General features: G+C 38.4%; 1 protein-coding gene across 1 annotated transcript in view; it reads left to right on the plus strand.

Moving 5' to 3' along the window:
* oc (homeobox protein OTX2) overlaps positions 1–18,832 on the plus strand; it is a 92,208-nt gene that overhangs the window by 30,519 nt on the left and 42,857 nt on the right. The window contains exon 2 of the mRNA XM_028181780.2: positions 11,504–11,867. Coding sequence (XP_028037581.2) covers positions 11,618–11,867 — 250 coding nt within the window. The 5' untranslated portion in view covers positions 11,504–11,617. The remainder of the gene's footprint in view (positions 1–11,503; positions 11,868–18,832) is intronic.

Consider the following 18,832-nt stretch of genomic DNA (forward strand, 5'->3'; position numbering starts at 1 on the left):
TCTGCAATATCGCTCGGATATCTCAGTATTTGCCGACACGCGCTCCACAACTTTACTCCCCGGAGAGTCGAGCACTACTGTGCCTGTGGATCAAGTTACAAGACCGTGGCGATTTTAGAATTAACAAAAAAAAACGCATTTCTATTTTTCACTAGCGGCCCACTCCGGCTCCGCTCGGGTCTTTAACAAAAATATCAACGATGTATATGACGTTGTTTTATTTTTTTAAATAAAAGATCACTTATTGCGGCATAACTATAATAGTTAGACATAATATGCTGTCGCGACACTTTTTTGTAAATAATAATGTGTTCTACAAAGTCGTAGTACATGATTTTATTCTATCATCAATAGTTTTCGCAGGGCGCGCGATGTAAATAATATTTTAGGAAATTTTTTTACACCTTTTTTTACACCTTATTGGAGTTTTAGTAAGGATCTCTAATATTTTTTTCAAAAAAGATTATAACCTATGTGCCCATAGGAATAGTGTAGCTTCCAAACAGTGAAATAATTTTTTAAATCGGTTCAGTATTTTCGGAGCCTATTTAATACAAACAAACAAAGCTTTCCTCTTTATAATATTAGTATAGAATATTAGCGTACCCTTATCTGCCAGTAGCGACGAGGGGCTACTTTGGCTTCAGATTGACTGGAAGAGAAGTCAATGCTTCGCTGAATCTACCACCGCAATCGGGACTCCATGATAAGACCTGACGAGAAACTCGACAGGTCCTAAGTCTTTGAAATGCTTATATTAAACCATGTAACATCACCATTGCGTGATTCAGGAATACAATTATCTGGAAGGGCCAGGGTATTTCCCGAGCGCTATGACGTATCGTTTAAAAGATATTGGTGGAAAAGAATCGCGGCCCACTGAGAAGACCCGGCGCGAAACTCAGTTAATTTACTCGTCGAGCCCTTCTTCGCAAGCGACGGGTTCGACGACGACGGTGACCGGTACTTTTGGTATCTAAAAGCACCGTTAATGGATCGGGAGGCTCCGTAATGACGTGTGTAGAGCAAACTGTCCTAATACAATGTTGTAGTTCAGAATTTATATATGTATTTCTTCTTCTTCTTCTCTGTCGTTTCCTTATTACTGAGGGACGTGACCACCTTGGTCCAGTTTTTGCACCAGCTTCCTCCAATGCTGCCTGCATTCGGCCTGCTTAATGGCGCCCGGGACGCTGGTGTTTGTGGCCTCCTTGACGTTTAGCTCCTCGAGAATTGACACATTTGTTCGGCGCTCCGTCCATGATACGCCCAACATTTTGCGCCAACACCACATTTCAAATGCGTCAATTCTCGATCGGGTACGGCCCTTGAGGTATTTACATATATGCAAACACTATCTGAAAATATTGTCAACGCGATTCAGGTATTTGAAAAATATATTCTAGGCTATTAATAAGTACAGGTGTTGTCTCTTTTGCGTTTCGGATGCCAACAACACAAGCAGAAAACTGAAGGCCGTTTGAATATGGAAAGTTTTTTCACATATTGACATATGACACAGTTAACGTTAGTGAATCTTTGGTTTTTGAAGTGATAACTTCTTATGAAGGCTAAACCGTCTCGTTACGTAACGCGTTACGGCACCAGTTTATCTGGCTTCCCTTTCTCTCACGCATAGTGCAGCGACACAGAACTTATGTAACTCTTAACTATTTATATTATTATTTTCAATGTATGTTACAATTTTTCTTACATTATCATATTAATATACATAATAAACCTAAGCTTTTCTCAAGTTAAACAATTTCAATATTAAATAGTTCAACTTAGATAAGTTTAAGTTATCACTACTGTCGGGTGTGTAGACCGCAGACGCACACGCTTTTTTTTTTTTGTTATATTAGCATTAGCAGTTCTAGCTTTTATCTCAAAACTTGCACCATCTAAATCATTTAGAGAATCATTGCGCAAGTAATGAGGGTATCCAGTTACTCCCCAGCGAATCAACTGATTTGCTTTTAGCGTTGTCTGCGCGGTATTACGATACGTACGTACGTGCGCGCCTAATTGTTTTCCACTCGCCTCTTTTGTGGCAAATCAACGGGGAATACACTTGCGATTTGCTCTTTTAACGTTCCCCTATTTTAACGTCGGCGTATATATCACAACAAACCGAGGAACTACTACTAATATGGTAGTATTTTTTTAAACATGGCAACATAATTGTTAAACATTTGCATTCGAAATTTGAAAATTTAATAGAGTTCTAAATTCGAATTTTGATTTTCAATTCATTTTATTTCAACGCTTCTTCGAATTTGTAACCGAACTGTCATGTCGGACAATGAGGAGTAGGGTAGTCCATTTGAACTTACGTGTCCAATAACATTTAATATTTTTTTGGACAAGTGCTACAAAATCTTCAGATGGCACTATCCTTGTTTGAATCTGTTTGTTTGTTTAAGACCTCTGTCGAGTTCAGTTATGGGACATTGGAGTTTTTTGTTCAAATAAAATATTTATCTACATACGTAATAAAGAGCTTCTCAATAATCTATCATAAATTGTAACATTGTAAATTAAAATACTGATACTCTCATTTTCGTAAACTGCGTGGCGATTTTGTAACACCTATATACATGCGATCTATACAGGATAACCCCTTAAAAACCGAAAAATTCAAACATTGTATTTTGACAAAGACATTAATTTCGGGCGCGATAATTGCCCGTCGGGGGCTGCCATTGTGACAAATTTCTCGCTTCGGAACACACTATTAACTATTTCAATGGTTATGTGGGTATTTTTTTTTTTCAACTAAAACTTCTGAGTAACCATTTGTCGAGACCACAATGGGGGATCTTTCGGCACTTTTTGTGGTTCAGATATTAGGATCTGCTGGTTTAGGATTAAATCGGAACGTCGATTGAGTAACTTTCTTAGATCTGAGGAAACCACCTTGGTATTTTGAGAGCACTGCTAAGACTTCGCCTTTCTGGACTGGTTAGAGTGGCGAAAATGAATATTCACCTCCAGTTAACAGAGGCGTCGTGTGACCGAGTTACAGAAAGCCTTTTAAGACTTAAGCAATTTTAAGCCGTTATGCAATGGAATACAATTCACATTGCGATATCTATACCCGATAATCTCTCCACACTAGATGGGATATGAGAATGTTCACTCATTACAGGGTTGTGCCGTCTCGGATACAAGTGTCTTAGGGACAAAGGCGTATTTAGCTCATGTAGCTCCTGTGTGTAATCGTCATCCTATCGCCCTCTAGTAAGAGCGCTTTCAAAATGCAATAGGTACATATAACAGGTCTGTGCTTATATAAAGCGTGTGTGATATTATGCAGGGTGGTAATTATTAATAAGACACGACAGCTTCCAACCTGTTTACTGTGCGACGACTGGACACAGACTGTCTAAGCTAAGCCAGCTACAGGTCCATTGAAAGTGTGCCCACTGAGTTTCTCGCCGGATCTTCTCAGTGGGTCGCGATTCCGAACCGGTGGTAGATTCTGCGAAACACTGCTCTTGCCAGGGTCAGTTAGCAACGTCGTCAGCTTAGAGCCCTGTGATCTCACCTAGTCGCCCGGTTAAGCTGGCATAACCCCTCAAGTTTACCAGCATAGGTAGGTAAAAAAAGACACTGCAAAGGAATTGGTTGGAAGACCGATACAAACATAACTTAGAGACGCAAATGGCGTTCAAAATCAATGATCCACTGTTAGCTATCATAGAATACAAGATATTTGACGGCTACCCGAGTCGCGCTTACGGCGTTTTCGAGACGGTTTTGCGTACATATAAGCAATTAAAGCTGCCTGATACAAACATAACTTAGAGACGCAAATGGCGTTTAAAATCAATGATCCACTGTTAGCTATCACAGAACACAAGATATTTGACGGCTACCCGAGTCGCGCTTACGGCGATTTCAAGACGGTTTTGCGTATATACAAGCAATTAAAGCTGCCTGATACAAACATAACTTAGAGACGCAAAGTGCGCTTAAAATCAATGATCCACTATTAGCTATCGTAGAACACAAGATATTTGACGGCTACCCGAGTCGCGCTGACGGCGTTTTCAAGACGGTTTTGCGTACATACAAGCAATTAAAGCTGCTGATACAAACATAACTTAGAGACGCAAATGGCGTTTAAAATCAATGATCCACTGTTAGCTATCATAGAATACAAGATATTTGACGGCTACCCGAATCGCGCTGACGGCGTTTTCAAGACGGTTTTGCGTACATACAAGCAATTAAAGCTGCCTGATATAAACATAACTTAGAGACGCAAATGGCGTTTAAAATCAATGATCCACTGTTAGCTATCACAGAATACAAGATATTTGACGCCTACCCGAATCGCTCGTCACTTGTAACTGTACTTGAGATCTTTAGAACTTATATCTCAAGGCGGGTGGCCCATTTACGTTGTAGATGTCTATGGGCTCCAGTAACCACTTAACACCAGGTTTTTCTTTTTTATTGCCCTTGTAGGCAGACGAGCATACGGCCCACCTGATGGTGAGTGGTTACCGTCGCTCATGGACTTCAGCAATGCCAGGGGCAGAGCCAAGCCGCTGCCTACCCAGCCAAGCCGCTGCCTACCGAGGCAGGCTGTGAGGTGGGCTGTGAGCTCGTCCAACCATCTAAGCAATAAAAAAAAAATCGCGCTTACGGCGTTTTCAAGACGATTTTGCGTATTTACAAGCAATCAAAACCGCCTGATGAAATATATTCCTTTAGTCGGTTCCTCCAGACCTGTCATAAAACGTACCTCTAATCTCGGTTATCCTATAATCACGCGTGTATCCGATCCGTCACACCGGCATCCATTGCCGCCAACTGCGCAAACACCGAATAATTACGCGCTCGCAAAAGGGCGCGAAATGTTTGTTTTTCTTAACGTTACACAATATGGCCGCTGTGTTTGCCAACGGATATTATTTATGGGCGCTCGTTCATTGAATTGACAAATATATTTTGGCGGCATTGACATCATTCAGGGGTGGAATGTGATAATGGACGGTTTTTTTGTAACGGAGGTTTGTTTGTTGTTAGCAGTTGATAGAGATTTCACGGTAGGCAGCGGCTTGGCTCTGCCTCTGGCATTGTTGAGGTCCATGGACGACAGTAACTACTCGTCATTAAGTGGGCCGTAAGCTCGTCTGCCTGGAAACTCAATAAAAAAAGAGAATATATTTTACTATAAAAATCAGATTTAGATCTGTCCATAGGCGCCTAAACTAAACACTAGGTAGGTACGCTCTCACACGAGACCTATACACAGCGTTGCGTGGTATAATGTTGAAAAGAACATTTTGTTTAACATTCCCAAGAGTCTCAGGATATCGTCAAAATCAAAAACCTTTTTCGTACGAAGAAACATTATGTTCTTAAAAATACCTAAATGATGACCGGCTTCGTTCACATATTAAACAAAAAATAATAATAGTTTAAAAAAAATACGCTTTTATAGAAAATCCAACTAAAAAATAGAAAATGAATTTTAATAAATTTAAATTAAAAATAAAGTAAGAAAAAATGATTTTATTGTAAAAAAAGCGTGGGGTTTTTTTTGTTGGATAAAAGTTACTGTAGGTATGATGACCGAGCTTTGCTGGTTTTTTTTTTTGATAAGGCCATCTTGTTGTATCTTTAAAGCGGTTAGTTGCACTCAATTAAGAAAAATAATATTATTATTCGCCAATAGATGTCGGGAAGAGATGATTATTGAAAACACGAATAAAACAACATTTTCTGAAAATAAATCGTAGCTAGATCGATTTATCGCCCCCGAAATCCCCTGTATACTAAATTTTATGAAAATCGTTGGAGCCGTTTCCGAGATTCAGATTATATACATATATATTAATATACAAGAATTGCTCGTTTAAAGGTATAAGATTTATCTGCTATGCATCTAAATAGCGTCTCGGTATCAATGACAATATACTATAATAAATATACTTTTTAGACCATATGAGGTGAAAGGTTATTTGGTTTGAACGACGTTTCGCTTAATACGCTACATTTACCTATATTTGTAAGTAAAGGTCCGTTTTATTCGGTATTAGTATGAACGATACGACGTTTTTAATTGAACTTCAATTAGGTTTACCCCATTCAAATAGCTGAAGAAATTTCTTTGTTATAAAATTTGTTCCAAAATTTAAACTTTGAATAGTTCGCTGGTAAAGTTACTTTTTAAAGCGAACTGCCTTATTGAAGTCTTAATAACATTTATAAAGTAGTTTAATTGTATCGTAACTACTCAGTATACGTTGAGCGATCGAAATTCAACCCTAAACACTGATAAACTCAAGACTTAGATTGATATAAAGCGTTAAATTCGCTGTTTTGTTTTTTAAAAAAAACACTGTTTACAATTTTCGTAACGAGCTTTTATTACCTTCGAATGTATGTTTGTTTGTGTAACAGAATCTTTGGACGTCACTTTCGTTGACTTCAAGAGGTCCTATTAACTTGACAATTTGTAACCGCATTAAGTAACGATGACGATACAATAGTTTTATAACTTCGCCCTAATATCCGGACCTGATCTGATCAAGAGGGTAAAAATGGAATGGCCTCCTTTGTCGTATCACTCTTGTCAAAGTGGTCGTGGTTGTCATTTGGTATCATTGATGTAGGCAGATGTTACGCGCCTCACAAGCAATCGGCACTCCTCCCGGTTTGTGGTGAGCATGATACACTCATGCAAACAGCTGCCAACTGCCGACATGACTTGATCTGTCCATCGCATGGTCAACCTTCCACGCGATCTGGTGCCTTCTACTTTGCCCTGAACGACAAGGCGCTCTAAGGATACAATGTAAATATATGTTAATATAACTGAGAACTTTCAGTTGTAGATTTATTTTAGTCTTTAGAATGAATAAATATGTTAGAGGAAATCTGAAAGTGGCACCTGTGACAGAGAAGCTGAGAAGTGCGCGTTTGGGATAGTATGGACATGTGATGAGACGAAATGAAAATGAGGTTGGTAAGAGAATGTTAACTAGGAATGTGGAAGGATATAGAGGAAGAGGTAGATCTAAGAATAAATGGATGAATTGCGTGAAAGACGATATGTGTAAGAGGGGAGCGAGCGAAGAAATGGTATATGATAGAGGAAGGATACGTAAGGAGAAGACATGTTGCGCCAACCCTAGGTGACTGGGAGAAGGGCAGGAGAATGATGATGATGATCTATTTTAGTCTTTTATTGAGTTAACAAAATGATTTTGTCCCAATTTCATTTATGGATAGCTCTTTAATAGCTCCTAAACAAAAAGAAACTAGTGAAGGCGGCGAACGCACGTGAAAAATATATTCGAACAGTTTTGTCTTTGTTTATTTATACGTAGTTTTAACAATTGACAACGAAATATTGGAGGCGAACGAGGCGTGTGCAAAAAAAACCGGTATTGTCACCAACATTGGCCAGCGCCAGCGTTCTCGGAACCACAATCGCACTTTCCATTTAGCCACCTTGAATCTGTCAACAAAAGATTATCCTAAACTGCACTTATCTATTTGCGAAATCTCCACCACACCCGACTACAGCCTTTAAAGCCGAAGCGTTAGGGTACGTGTTTCCATGAAGCTTTCGTAATAAGGATTTCCGCTCGAACCAACCTGCTTTCGGCGGCAGACCCTCGAAAGGTGTTCGTATGTGCCAAAGGAAAGTATTTAGTTATCTTTCGTCTTGGGGCCGGCGGCGGTCCTTCAGGGTTTCCACGTCATTGCTCTCCTGAGCTATTGTTGCGACGAAGGCTCGCATGCCATAAACGTCTTTACCCTAAAAATATTCCATTTAGAAATGCAACATAGGTGGTTTCTCTTAAGGATATATCGCACTTGGGTATCCATAGAAAACCCGAATCGAATACTGGTGGTGTAAACTCTTGTGAGTCCGCACGGGTAGGTACCACCACTCTGCCTATTTCTGTCGTGAAGCAGTAATGCGTTTCGGTTTGAAAACCATTGTATCTATACTAAAACCTTAGAACTCATATCTCTAGGTAGGTGGCGGCATTACGTAGTAGATGTCTATGGGTTCCGGTAACCACTAAACACCAGGTGAGCTGTGAGCTCGTCCACCCAACTATGCAATAAAAAAAATACTAAGCCCAGGGACGAAGAAAAGAGGAAACATGGTTTTATTTTATTATGATCAGATAGAGACTTGGCAGTAACAGTTTGATGAAGCAAAAGACACCGTGGCTTCTTAATGGCGGAGTATTTTAATGTAAGACCTAAGACTTGCTATTCTAAACGTCGCTCAACTGATTGCCTTATAATTTTTTAATTTTAAACGCGATTGATATTCGATTCTCATTTACCTCTATAATTATTTTAAAAAAAAGGACGCAAGTTTTGACTTTTAACAGTTCGAATTCAGATAGGTAACAAGACTCCCGAACTCTTCGTTACAGATCCCCGAACTGATCCCACGATACCTTTTATACTCAAATGTCATCACTCTGATACGGCTCGTCAAAAATTTTTTTTTCTTTCAACACAAAGACCACGATCATATCCCCCTCAATTTGGCAAAAGAACTTCAGGTAGAGCAGCAAAAAAATAAACGTGACAAAATGTCTGTAAACATGTACCTACACGTACCTTTGCCAAACATTGAAAAGAAAAAAAAAAGAAATGAAAAAAAAAAACGCTTTACAATTCTGCAATACGAACTCGAGACAGATCGAACACAGGAAAGTTCATTCAGCGTTTTAAATTTGGAAGGCGTTCCACGTGTTTGACTTTTGTAAACTGTTTTTTTTTCTTTTTTTTTAAATCAGAGTTGCAACAGCGCAGAAATATCTACTATGGGTCGGGTAATTTGAAAAATATTACGAAGTACAAAAAAAATAATTGTAAAATTATAAACTAATTGTATCCAGTTCGAATTCAATCGCACGTGAGCATCGTGCGCGCGTAGCGTAAATAATTGGCGTTTAAAAGTGAATTCTGTAACGTATCGATTTGTAAATTGCATTGAAATGTCTGTTTAAGTGAAGTTAAGTGGTTCTCAAGTATCTTACTTAACGTATAATACAATCATAAACCGTTCTAAGTTTACGAGCTAATGAAATAATAAACAACGTGGGTTTTATGTAATTAGCAAAATTATTTGTTCATTTTACTATTTATGATAATCTATACAGACTTTTTTTTTATTGCTTTGATGGGTGGACGAGCTCACAGCCCACCTGGTGTTAAGTGGTTACTGGAGCCCATAGACATCTACAACGTAAATGCGCCACCCACCTTGAGATATAAGTTCTAAGATCTCAGTATAGTTACAACGGCTGCCCTACCCTTCAGACCGAAACGCATTACTACTTCACGGCAGAAATAGGCAGGTTGGTGGTACCTACCCGCGCGGACTCACAAGAGGTCCTACCGCCAGTAGACTCAATTGCAATGTGTCATTTTACTATATTTTTTTTTACAAACATGTTTCCAACATCAAAATCTATACTTATACTTATTATTATTATCTATCTATACTAATATTATAAAGAGGAAAGATTTGTTTGTTTGTTTGTTTGTTTCGAATAGGCTCCGAAACTACTGGACCGATTTGAAAAATTATTTTTCCATTAGAAGCCGACATTGTCCCTGATGAACATAGGCTACTTTTTTTAAATTTTTTTTTTTTTTTGCTTGTTTCATGTGTGTTTTAATGTTTCCGAAGCGAAGCGAGGGCGGGTCGCTAGTCACATATAAGTAGAGAGTGAACAAAAGAAAAAAAGAGAAATTTAGAAATTAAGTTTACACAAAAAAAAACAAAAGTAACACAATACGCACTTATTATGCATGTGTACACCATATGTACACCAACTTACACTATAAAACTAAGTAATACTCATCGGACTAAATCACCACATAAATATTCCTAAATAGCATTTCTATATGCTACAAGTGACAAACAAAAGATATCAGCATTAGAGAACTTAGTATCATACAACCTACAAGATCTATGGACAAAATAGTTAGAAGCATCTGAGAGTGCTCTGAGGAATTGTTTGAGATTACCTTAAGGACCTTTATCTCCTTTTTATCATCGCACCTCCCGTCATCGGAGCAGAGTTCATCCATATTATCTGGAACCCGCTCCGTTCATCGACACTGCGTTTCCAGAGGTCTTTTTTGCCACGTACCATCCGGCTATGGAATGAGCTCCCCTCCACGGTGTTTCCCGAGCGCTATGACATGTCCTTCTTCAAAAGAGGCGTGTGGAGAGTATTTAGCGGTAGGCAGCGGCTTGATTCTGCCCCCGGAATTGCTGAAGTCCATGGGCGACGGTAACCACTCGCCATCAGGTGGGCCGTATGCTCGTTTTCCTGCAATGGGCAATAAAATAAAATAAAGCATATTTCGTTCGATCATGGGTGGCATGATAGAAATCAGACCATAGCCAATAATAGTCCAAGGGTTAGACTCTCCCTAATTCTCATTTGTTGTATTATTGACATTTTACCTTTCATTATTAATTTATCATATTTAATTTCAACCAAAAAACGCACTATGTAAATAGCAAAACGGACAACTCATTTCATATTTGTTTTTTGTATTTCATTGATACTTGTCAGGATAATACCAGAGCGAAGTTAGCGAAATCGGCAAAAATTTATTTCAAAGATTCCGTCAGATGTCTGCAATTACGTAGTTAATAAAAGCATATTAAAAATAGGGTAGTCTAAAATTATATTTTATTGGTAACATTAAGCTCCGTTAATAGCTATTAAATAAATAAAAAATCGTTCGACAAAAGAGACGAGAAAATGGTACTTAATTGTTTCATCTTTGCCTATATATAGATGTTGATTTTGAAATCTACTAGGTATTCATAGTTAAAATTAATTATTTCTTAACAAAGACACCGTTTTGAATAGGAATACCAAACTCTGAGCTCTCATTTCAACCGATATTATACAACATTTTGAACTATTTTCGCCTCAGACCTCACAGCAAAAAGTAATTCGATTCTTTTTTTTTATTTTTTTATTTAATATCGCTTTTTAACATCTAGGGTCATTAACGACCACAGTTTACAGTATTATTTTAAGTTACATTGACTTCAACATCATACTAAGTTATACAAATCAATGATCTTTAAGGAAAACTAAGGGTCTGCTTATACCCATCTTGAGTCAGTCCGTTAAATTATCAGGGAGGTTACAAAATTGTCTTTCTATGTCATATGCTTTACATTCAACTAAGAAGTGTACCACAGTTTGATCCAAACCACACTTACGTTTTTTTTAAATCTGTTTTGGTAATAAGATGTGTGTGAGTTAAATTTGTGTGTCCAATCCGCAATCTTGTAAGAACCACTTGGTCTTTTCTTTTAGTTAAGGAAAACGAAAGCTTATCAAAAATTGAATTTCTAATTTGAAATAAAAATGATGTGTTCTCAAATTTCCAATGATGATCCCAAAGAGTTTTAATTTTGAACTTGAGATGTTTTTAAATATCTGATGCAGTGGAAATGTTTGTTCTTTCGCAGAACCAAAAACATGTCTACGTGCCGACCTTCGAATCGAGTCTCGAACTAAAACGCCTCCCCAAGATGTCCACACACACACGAAGAAGGCTGCACCGGTGACTAACTCAACCCGACATGGCGCTGCTGACCAACTCCTCGACCACCGGTCCCACGGCCAGCGGGCCGACCGCCCCGCAGGCCCACCACTCCACGACGCCCCTACACCACTACTTCCACTACTTGAAGCAACCGTCGCCGTTGGCGCAGAACCCGTATGCTCATCATTCGAGCGCTCACCACATGGGCATGGGGCCCGGGCCGCTCGGCGGCTTGGGGCCGTTCGGGCTGACCCCGCACGGATTGGAAGCCGTAGGATTTCCTCAAGGTCAGTGTCCATTTCAATCGTCAGCATATCTTATATCTTTAAACGAGCAATTCTTGTATGTAAATTTATATGTATATAATCTGAATCTCGGAAACGGCTCCAACGATTTTCATAAAATTTAGTATACAGGGGATTTCGGAGGCGATAAATCGATCTAACTACGATTTATTTTCAGAAAATGTTGTTTTTTTTCGTGTTTTCGATAATCAACTTTATCGATAATTTTGATTTTTTCTTTAAATAACCAGTTCATATCTTTTTATTATTCTGTCGGTTAGATCGAAAAATATTATTCATATTTCATCATTTTATTAAAATGTAATTCGTATTTAAATATATTTTCTAAAAAACACAATTTATCAAAAAAAAAAAAAAAAACGGTCATCCTGGTAAGTACCTGACTTATATGTAATTTGAAGAAGTACATGTATTTTTTTTTGTATCAAGGTCATACATAATGTACGTTGTCTATAGTCGTTGTTGTATATAGTAAAAATAATTTCGAAAAATTCCTGCAAATTACAAGTTCTGAAGTACATTACAAGCGTCTGCCGAGCAATTACGCCAGCCCGGTGGAAGAAAGATCTTTCTACGCCAAGTAATGAATTTTGTATATACTACATCAAAACTATTTACGATAAAATTAAAACGATATTGTTTGTGAATTGTGGATAAACAACTGTTTCCTTCGACTTCTATTGTTTAAGCAGTAACAAGATATTGCAGACACCATTTCGGCTCAAAATATTATCTTTCAAAAAACACGTTTGCTTACAATCAATGCTAGTTATCTATCTATAAACCATTAATCGTAAAAACACTGCATTTATTTTATTAATGGTAACACCGATTGGAAAATCATTAATATACCCTAGCAACCCGGATTTACGTATATAGTAGGTACATTTTAAATATTGTTCTCCCGAAACAACACAATAAACAGTACAACGTTAAGAATCATTGCATAATTTACGTACCGGAGAAGACATCCTTGGAAATAATCAAAACAGCCCGTTTTGCCTCCCCCATTTAAGCCGCTTATAACCCCCACCCGGGGTTACCAGCTCTCCTACCCCCGAAATGCGGAGTCGCTTGTTAGTTCGTCCTAATTAGTTACAAGTTCGTGTTTTGACGTTGGCAACATCGTGCGGTTTTTTTTTCGGATGTTAGCGTGAATTATGAAATCACATTTTCCTATTACATCACGACTATAAATTGGGGTTATTTCAATCGAAAATTATGAAATGTAATATTTTTGAAAATAAATTTAAAAAATATACATAGGTAGTTATAGTCTCAAATTAAAAGCATTTTGTAGTAAAATTATAAAAAAAAAAAATGTGTCGCTTTTTTTTATTATCTATACTTTAATATTATAAAGCTGCAGAGTTTGTTTGTTTGGTTGAACGCACTAATCTCAGGAACTACTGGTTAGATTTGAAAAAATATTTCAGTGTTAGATTGCCCATTTATCGAGAAAGGCTATATAACATCACGGTAAGACCAATACTAGCGGAGCACCAATAAAGAACGTTTCAAAATCGGGTTTTTTCCCCCGAATTGATAACCTCGTCTTTTAAAGTCAGTTAAAAATCGTGATTTTGGTTCCTTAAATAGCTCCATAACATTCTATTATTCAAAAATATTTTCACTTTCTACGTAAATAAATTCGCGGTTAAAATTTAGCGTTATGCCAAAGTAACTATTGCACGCGGACGATGTCGCGTTCAAATTTCGAATAAAGATATCGTCGCACTGAAAAAAAAAAAAAAAAGTTCTTTTTATTTTTTTTTCATTTTAAATATCTTCGAACGTCCGTTCTTAATACAAACCGGAGTTCTCCGAAGAGGTGGGATTAGGAAGTTCCCTTGCGACGGGGGACCGACCGGGCGCGTTCAGAACGACGCGAGACTAAGAGATGCGTTCCTTATATAAATAAATCTTTTTTTTTTTCAAACACTCAATAGCGTGCAACGGATAACCTGAAACGAAAATTGAATATATACCTAGTCAGGTCATAAATTCTGTCACATGTTTAATGTAAAATAATTGAAACAAGTTTATTCATTATGTAACCATTCATATACCAAAATGAACTTAACAAAACATAGATTCTTATGACACTAAAGTTTATTCAAAATGACCTCCGTGATTTTGAATACAGGCCTTCAATCTGCGCGGCCAGTCGTCTATCGCAGCACGAACGAGGTCCATGTCAATATCGGCGGCTGCCTTAATCAAGGATGTCTTGAGTGACTCCAAATTGGGATGAGGCTTTGAGCACGCCTTTTCCTCCAAGTGTTGCCATATCTTGTAATCTAACGGATTCAAATCTGGACTGGAGGAGGGCCAGTCTTCGTGCCGGATGAAGTCGATTTCACGCGCCGCCAGCCAGTCTTGTGTGCTCTTCGCTCTATCAGCTGGCGCCAAATCTTGTTGGAATACCCAGTGCCTGTTATTGAACATGGTATGAGAAACAGGTTCCACAAGGTTCGTCAGGACTGTATTTTGATACACAACTGCATTCGTTTTTACACCTTTCTCACAAAAATGTACCTCTGTTAAGCCCCAATAAGAAACTCCCAACCATACCATGAGCGAGGATGGAAAATGATCTCGCTGGACACGCGGAATACGGTTGCTCGCTTCTTCACTACTGTGTCCGTACACCTTATCATTTTGTTTGTTGTAGCTCTCTTCTACGGTAAAAATTTTTTCATCCGAAAAAAGAATTTCCCGATATTTTTTTCCCGCGTACCGCTTCAACAAAGCGGGGCATCTCTTCAGTCTCAGGTCCATTAGACGAGCATTCAAACGATGTCCTGTTTTTCTTCGATATGCCCGAAGCCCTAAGTCTTCATTTAACACCCTTTTCACCGTGGTTCTGCTTAACCCCATCTGAATGGCCAACAGTTTCTGCTTACGTTTGGAATTTCTTTGAATTCGCGCCTTCACAGCTTTTATCACTGCTGGAGTCCTAACAGACCGAGGGCGACCACTTCTTGACCTGTCATCTACACTAGAGTCTTCATTGTATCGTTTGATGGTACGATAAACGAATCTTTTGGTTATATTCAAATTTTTCAGTATGTTAAAATTTTGAATTGGCGCGTAGCCGCAACGATGCAACGCAATAACTGCAACACGGTCTTCTTTAAGCGTCCACTCCATATTTAAAAATGAGTAAAATTCTAAAAGTATACTATTTTTATTTTCATGAATAATTCGAGATTCGAATTCAATAAACTTTTTTGTGGTCAGCATTCTAAAAGAAAAGTTTTTACTGTGTGACAATACTTATGACCTGACTAGTTATATTTACTAGCGACCCGCCCTCGCTTCGCTTCGGAAACTGTAATTTATTATTGATTTCTCCACTATTTAATGGATGTTATTATACATATAAACCTTCGTCTTCAATCACTCTATCTATTTAAAAAAACCGCATCAAAATCCGTTGCGTAGTCTTAAAGATTTAAGCATACATAGAGATATAGGGACAGAGAAAGCGACTTTGTTTTATACTATGTAGTGATTCTTTAGTGTAGGTACTATGTAGTGATTATCTGTCGCAACACGTCACGAGAATTTCATTAGACTTTACGAATGTATGTTTTTACCTATTATTTTAAGACAAAACGGTCTAGTGAAATTTTTTTAGCTTTATTCGGCTAAAAAGATCGTTCAATTGTCAAATGGACGTGAATTTTTTTTCAATGATGTAAAAGGTAACCTTTTTAAAATGTACTATATAAGTATAATGTGTTTATATCTTTTAATGTTTTAGTCTGTCATCATACGTTTGGAGAAAGTCGGAGTCGCTTCCGACAAAAACAAAATATTTTATTCACATTGATTTTTTTTTTAATTATTCTCGATTCAAATGAAATATTATGGCTTTTACTTACGCGACTGAATTTTAGATTGCCTTAAACGTTCCCACAATCGACCTAGTGTTTTGCTGTTATATAACATGTGTCCATAGATATCATAAGAGATATGAAGTCAAAGAATCAATTTTACTAGTAAAAAGGCTGGAACACGCGTGACTTTGGCAAAAAAAATGCGGTTTACATTTACGTTAAACAATGTTCTCTCCGTATGATCCAAGTAGTCAATCAACATTTTTAATTACGTAAATTAAAAAAAAAAATCTGAATCATCGCGTATCTTCCCTATTAGACTACGGACGCTTCAACTCTAATAATCTTACATTAGGCGGTGAATTTCTCTACACAAACATATTGTAATTTAGAAACAAAAATTTGTTCACCTTGACATAAGTCAAAACGTTCTAATACCTAATACTAAATATGACATTTATCATTACCACATTATAACCTCAACCGTATCCCCTTGCTTATTATATCCTATACCGAAAAATAGCATACAATAATTTGACGCAATTAAAAAAGAAAATAAAAAAAGAAATCAATTATTCCCGCGCGAAAAGATTAAAAGAGCAACTGGCCGTCAGAAAAAAAAATCAGAAATTTATGTAACAATAAAAAAGTGAATTTCAAAAAACGAACGCCCAGCTGCCGTGCTCCGGAGGGAGACGGAGACATTACAGCAACGGGTGCGAGCGAGACGGGGATACGATTAAAATAGATGTCGGATTAATTTCATTGCATTGAGTATTATAAGTTGAATTTCACTCGTTGCTTACACCCACATAGAAGAACAATGTTATTCTGAACTAGGCAGCGAACGCGACTTCGCCTTTAGAATTTTAAAAAAGAACAGCCGTTCTTTTAACAATTTCCCGCGCATATTTTTTTATTAGGCCGTGGTCTGTTCGAAGAAACTCTATAATCTGTCTAGCGATTGGAGTTTTAACTTACCGTACTTACGATTGAAAATCGCACGTTCTATTTAACGTCCATAGATGATTTTAAATATAGTACTTACTATTGTTATTCGATTTTCACAAGTCATAGAATGATGAAGTCATGGGCGGATGAAAGGCGATTGTATGCAGCAGAGATGCGAATGTTGCGATGGATGTGTGTAGTAACGAGAATTGATAGAATACGGAATGAATATGTTAGAGGAAGTCTGAAAGTGGCACCTGTTACAGAGAAGTTGAGAAGTGCGCGTTTGGGATGGTATGGACATGTGATGAGACGAAATGAAAATGAGATTGGTAAGAGAATGTTAACTATTAATGTGGAAGAATATAGAGGAAGAGATAGACCTAAGAAGAAAGTGATGGATTCCGTGAAAGACGACATGTGTAAGAGGGGAGTGAGCGAAGAAATGGTATATGATAAAAGAATATGGAAGAAGAAAACATGTTGCGCCGACCCCAGGTGACTGGGAGAAGGGCAGGATAATGATGATAAAAATAATTAAAATTACGTTTGATTTACGCATTTTTTTATTGTCACTATATTATTTCAGTCTTTTGGAATACCTACTCCAAAGTGTCCGTAGTAGCGAATGATTGAATTCCAAAAAAAATTGTCTGTATACATTTTTGTTGGGTACAAAAGCGAGATGAAATTCAAATAAATCGTAATTTTCCGAAACGCACAGACGAATGTAAAAACAATTTATACAGCAACAACATTATAGTATTTAGAGCAGTAATGTATGACAAGTTATATAATTAAACAGTTGCACCTCCCACGTGATATTTTCGAAATTTGTTTTGCTTAGCCATGCTAATAGGCCCGAAGAGTTATCCTAGCTTCATCGGACGGGTAGGCGAGCTCACGGACTCAACCTGGCGAATTTGCTAACACTAGCCCTAGCTTTTTTTTTCCTACCTAAGCTGATAGCCTTGAGAGGCTATATCAGCGTCGCCTTAACTAGTAGGTGAGCTCACGGGGCTCAAACCTGATGACGTTGCTAACACGAACCCTAGCAAGAGCTGTGCTTCGCAGAATCTACCACCGGATCGGAAACGCGACCCACTGAGAAGATCCGGCGAGAAACTCAGTGGGCTGTGTCTATGGGTTAATTTACTCATCGAGCCCTTCGTCGCAAGCGACGGGTTCGACGAGAACGGTGACTGGTGCTTGAGGTACCTAAAATCACCGTTAGTGGATTGGGAGGATCCGAAATGACGTGTTTTGAGCGACGTCGACTGCTTTCCATTCTGTCCGCAGGATCGGAAATGTAGTTACCGGCAGCCATGGTAAGAGGGTTTTCGTGTCGTGCCGCTCTATCGAAATGGCGCTAGCCCTAGCAAAGGCAGTGCTTGGCAGAATCTACCACCAGATCGAAATCGCGACCCATCGGGATCGATCAGTGCTTCTAAATATTCTAATCTAGTCTAATTTCGAGATCAGTGACGGCATTCAAATTACTCTAACCACTTAACGTCAGATATGTGGTGAGGTTCACACACGCGTCCACTCAATAAAAATCTAATTACGTGCGTTAATCGAAAACTCAAAAAAACCCCACGAATCTCCAGTCCGACGTACTGTAATAGAACAAGGCACGGAAATAACAAAAGGATATCCGCTTACTATCGATCGGGAAGCCCTACGAAGTTGTCGCGTCACGCATACGACCCCTCTGCTCGGACTGTTCAGTGTGTATAACGACAAACATCAGACACGCTGACGTTTGGTTCTGGGGTGATGACCTAGAATGGCCCTAAAGCCACTAGGCTCACTGGATATGCAGCAACATTCTTTGAACATGTCCCTTGAATGTGGCTGCCGTCACTCATATGAAACTACCTTAATTTTTTTCCTACCTAAGCTGAGAGCCTTGAGAGGCTATTTCAGCGTAACCTTAACCAGTAGGTGAGCTCACGGGGCTCAAACCTGACGACGTTGCCAACACGAACCCTAGCAAAAGCAGTGCTTCGCAGAATCTACCACCGGCTCGGAAACGCGACCCACTGAGAAGATCCGGCGAGAAACTCAGTGGGCTGTGTCTGTGGGTTTATTCACTCGCTTGCGACGGGCTCGACGAGAACGGTGACTGGTGCTTGAGGTACCTAAAAG

This window comes from Bombyx mandarina, chromosome 24 (genome assembly GCF_030267445.1).
Source record: "Bombyx mandarina strain Sakado chromosome 24, ASM3026744v2".
Lineage (NCBI taxonomy): Eukaryota > Metazoa > Arthropoda > Insecta > Lepidoptera > Bombycidae > Bombyx > Bombyx mandarina.